This window comes from Lates calcarifer, linkage group LG19 (assembly GCF_001640805.2).
Source record: "Lates calcarifer isolate ASB-BC8 linkage group LG19, TLL_Latcal_v3, whole genome shotgun sequence".
Classification (NCBI taxonomy): domain Eukaryota; kingdom Metazoa; phylum Chordata; class Actinopteri; family Centropomidae; genus Lates; species Lates calcarifer.
Window position 1 is genome coordinate 7,737,178 of NC_066851.1, and position 4,727 is coordinate 7,741,904.

At 39.7% G+C, this 4,727-nt stretch overlaps 1 protein-coding gene across 1 annotated transcript; it reads right to left on the reverse strand.

Moving 5' to 3' along the window:
• Positions 1-274: 274 nt before the first annotated feature.
• On the reverse strand, positions 275-3,369 carry hmgcl (3-hydroxy-3-methylglutaryl-CoA lyase). Its single transcript, XM_018697847.2, has 9 exons — positions 3,240-3,369; positions 2,920-3,003; positions 2,528-2,635; positions 2,307-2,402; positions 2,002-2,150; positions 1,841-1,904; positions 1,551-1,739; positions 1,296-1,421; positions 275-1,039 (listed from the first exon to the last, which is right to left on the reverse strand). The coding sequence occupies exons 1-9, from the start codon at positions 3,333-3,335 to the stop codon at positions 938-940; spliced, it is 1,014 nt and encodes a 337-aa protein (XP_018553363.1). The 5' UTR covers positions 3,336-3,369; the 3' UTR covers positions 275-937.
• Between the last annotated feature and the right edge of the window lie 1,358 nt (positions 3,370-4,727).

Genomic DNA, 4,727 nt, shown 5'->3' on the forward strand with positions numbered 1-4,727 from the left:
CAGTCAGGTTTCTTTGAGGTGTGGTGCAGAAAACACTTTGTTTACTCTGAATCATTTCCACAACAAACTGCAAAATCACTGTGGAGATCATTAAACTCTCAATTAAATACTTTAAATGGTCAACAATGACTTTTTTTGATGCAACATCTGTAAAACTACAAACAAATGGCACACATTGTTAGTCTCACATCACATAGCTATTTATGCTCCTAAACTACTTAAGATTCAGACCCTGTAGATTCACTATAATGTTGAAAATTAAATCAATGACACATTTAATTTATTAATAGTGTTTATTTTTTACTCAAAATCTAATTGTATTTGTAATTGATATGTACAGGCTAAAATAAATACTTAAACATATTAAAGTAAAACTAGGAATCATTTACATGTTAAAAAAAAATCAGTTGTTGAAATCTGTGGAGTTCGGCACGTTCACATTTCTCCACATACCAGTACAATGCCCAAATTCATGAGAAGTGATTGTTTCCACAGGTGCTCCCTAAATAGATCATTCATTTGAAGACAGTGATCACAGCATACACAGGATTCCTCCCCTTAGACATTATTACTGGTTCATTTCTTATTATATACAAGATTTGTGCTTCACTTTTGCTTACTCCCTGACCCAAAAGTAATATAAGCACAATATTTCAAAAAAAGAAAGAAACAAGGCATGGCTTCTGATGGGTAGATTCTATATGATTAGACTGACTTTACATAAGGCACTGTTCCAGCTATGCTATAATGTAATGACTACCTAATCAATTATTTATTTTTAAACAGAGAGTGGGGTCAGTACTGTTCAGATATTAAAATAATATTCTCATACCAGTGGATGACAAACCAAATCAAACTTGGAATAGAGAGAACTGAACATACAGAGGATGATGGCTCCAGGGTTACATTGTTACACTGCTGTGCTGCTGGTTTTTGTCTACAGTTTGCAGGTGGCCTGTGCCACTTTGGAGCTGGTCTTTCTGTTGAGACTTCGACAGATGAAAGATCCAGCGTTCATCAGCTTGGAGAGGTCCACTCCCTGAGGTGAGAAAGTCAGAGGCTCAAACTTTACGTTTCAGGAAGTAGCTTATATTGTACACAATAATTATAACTTCTGACTATATTATGATGGAGTTCAATCTATTTCTTTGTCCTTTAGTGAAAGGAAAATTAAAGGTTTAGCAGTCTAAGCAGTCAACACGATAGGTTAGTATGGATGGAGGAAGCAAGAAATTAAGTGTCTCTACTACAAAGGAACTAAAAGACAAAGAGAACCATAAAGTGTGGCTTCTTACTGTTTGAATCCCAAGTCCATGTAACATATACACTACATCTTCAGTAGCAACATTCCCAGAAGCCCCCTGGGCATAGGGACAGCCACCCAGTCCAGCTACTGATGAGTCTACCACACTGATTCCCATCTGCAAAATAAAGAATATTTACCTCTTTAAAACTACTCAACTATTCACCCAACCACTGGCAAATCACATCACCTGCTTTATTCAAACACATTTTCAGATGGGATTAAGATAACCAGAACTATGGCTGACCTGTAAGGCTACAAGGATGTTTGCCAGGGCTTGACCATAGGTATCATGGCAGTGCACTGCCAGGGCACTGACTGGCACCTCTCTGCTCACCACCTCCAACATTTCAGTCATGCTACCTGGAGTCCCCACCCCGATGGTGTCACCCAGGGAGATCTCATAACAGCCCATCGAGTACAGACGCTTCGCTACCTGCAGGACAGGGACAAAGCTTGAGCTTGAGTGGTCTTGTAATTTTGAATTTAGTGAAAAGGATGATAAATAATGTAAACATGCTCTAAATAAGAACTCACATGTGCAACTTTTTCAGGGGCTACTTTGCCTTCGTACGGACATCCAAGAACACAAGACACGTATCTGGGAAGACAAGAAAAGTAGATGAGACTCATGCAAGAGCCAAACTGAAATTCCAAAGATTTACAGTTTGTTGACAGTCACAAGCCGTTATCCATACCCTCTAACTGGCACACCAGCCTCTTTAGCTGCTTTCATAACCTCATCAAAGCGCTGTAAACTCTCATCCACAGAGCAGTTTATGTTCTTCTTACTGAAAAGCTCAGATGCAGCGCCGAATATGGCTACCTCTGAAGCTCCTGCCTTCACCTGTGGTAAGTAAGAGCAAGGAAAAGGCATTTTTGGGGTCAAATTTAGCTCAGTTGTGAAACCCTTAGACATATTACCTACAATATAAAATGCTAGATATGAAAAATGTCTATGCAGCCAATGGGAAAGTGTGTTAATATAATGCTTGACACTCACAGCAGCCTGGAAACCTTTGAGGTTTGGGGTAAGGACTGGATAAGACACACCAGGTTTTCTACAGATCCCCTTCATAACCTCCACCTGGTCCGCCATCTGACATTGGATTTTAAAAGAAACAAACAGAAACCAGTCTTCATTCCTGTTCACTGCAGTTTCTGTACCACAGAGGGGTGTGTGCTGCACTTTGCACATGAATTGCTCTGGAGGAACAGACTCACCTGTGGAACCCATTTTGGGGACACAAAGCTGGTGGCCTCAATCACTGGCAGCCCGGACTCTGACAACAGGTCAATCAAATGAATTTTTGTCTCTGTTGGTACGATGGTCTGAGGATGGGAACGGTAAAAAAACAAACAAACAAAAAAGCCCCCAACATGATGAAGAGCATTTTAATGACAGACACAAGAGCATACCTGAAATTGTTTGCTCTGGTTACATAACACCTAGGTGTACAGGTGTTATGTGTGTATGTTCTACTTCAGTTCAACAGTGATGGTTAAAACAGTTTATAGTAAACTTAACATCATTAGTGATGTTAACATATCCTACCTCTATTAGATGCTGTGTATCTAAAGCAACCTGTTATTGTACTATTTTTACATATAGTTACCTTCTCATTCTGAAGGCCATCTCTGGGTCCCACCTCCACTATTTTCACCTTCTGTGGAAGAGCACGACCTGTTCTTACGCCAGCCTACACAAACACACACAGACACATATACATACATTTAACACAGAGATAAAATAGTTTTAATTGTTCTATTAGAAATAGCATGGTATACAGCCAGCTAACAACAGTCTAGGTTACCTATCATGTATACCTAAGTCGCAGAGGACGCTACCAGCTGCCTGACACGCACTGCCGTCCAGGCTGCTGGATAAACGTTCACACTACAACCTGCTGGAAGTTATAAGGACAAGAAAACTTACTGTTCTGCCTTTTGCAGCGGAGCTGAACGCCACATACTGCTGACCCATTGCTAGGTTTAAAGTGTTTCTGTTTATTAGCCTCCCGATGGCCGCCATGACAGTCCAGCCTCCGTTCTGACGTCACTTCTTCCTCAGGAGCAGAGTGAAGCGGAGTCCTGATGAAAGCACCGCAAGAGCGCCATCTACGGGCCCGAGATTTGAAATGAAAACTACTTCTGAAATTACATAATTTACGATATTACTTTAAACAAAACGTCCTTTATCACATTAGTTATTCAGACCAAATAAGGATCCGGCAATAAATTAAATTAGCTTCAACGTATTTCATTATAACATTACACTATTAATGATTAAATAGCTACGTAACAACTAAAGTTATTATTAAAAACGACTGTGGTGGACATTTATAAGGAGTTTTAAAATGAAAAAATCCCAAAACATACCCATTTCACACCAGAACCTTTGACTTGTCTCACTAAGAAAAGCACAGGTGTTAGTAGGATCATTAATGATGGCTCCTCTCTAGTTAACTTTCCCAGTGGCTAAGTCATGTCAGTGTGACACTAAGCCAAAATGCACAATGTCAGCTCTCTGGAACCAAGCATCTAAATGTCCTCATTGTCCTATGGTGAGATGTGAGAATGTCTTCAGTGGTAAAAGTCTACCATCATCAGATGTATGTTGAATTATTACTGAATTGTGACAGGCACAAACATGCAGCTGTTTTATTGCCTTATTCGACATGGACATGGCAATGTTTCATCAGACAAGAAATCACACAGTTGTCGAGGGTAACTGTTACTGTTTCAAACTGGTGTCTTTTGGACAGAGCCAATGACCAGTATCACAGTTTTATCTGAATTTAGGAACAGGAAATTCATCCAGCAGCACAGCAGACAAGCAAGCCTCTAATTTGATAATTTAAGTATCATCAGTGTTACAGTGGATATTAATGTCATGACTGTATATAATTTGGCCAAGATGTGAAATATAAAAATAAAAAAGCAGATGGCCAAGAACAAAGCCCTGGGGTACTCCATATTTCACAGAAAATAGTGATGTAGTATTATTACTGGAAACACACTGTGTTCTTTCAGATAAGTTACTTAACTATTCATGTGAGAGCCAGGCCTGCGACGCCCCATTGGTTTTCCAGTGGGTCTAGGAGTTTGCAGTGATCTGTGGTTCTAAAAGCTGCACTGATATCAAGTAAGAGAAGCACAGAGGTGGAATCTGAATCCATAATAAGCAGAAGATTGTTTACCACTTTAGCAAGTGTATTGTCAGTGGAGTGCCAGGCCCTGAAAGGATATTGAAAAGGTTCATGAAGATTATTGTTAGATATGATAGAAGGTCAGAGACTAGTCAAGCCTGGATCAAGCTGTGGTTTCTCAAATAATGGTTTAACCACAGTGGTTTTAAAGCTGGTGGGAGACAATGCCAGATACAAGTGATAAATGACTAATATACAGGACTGGAACTCCCAAA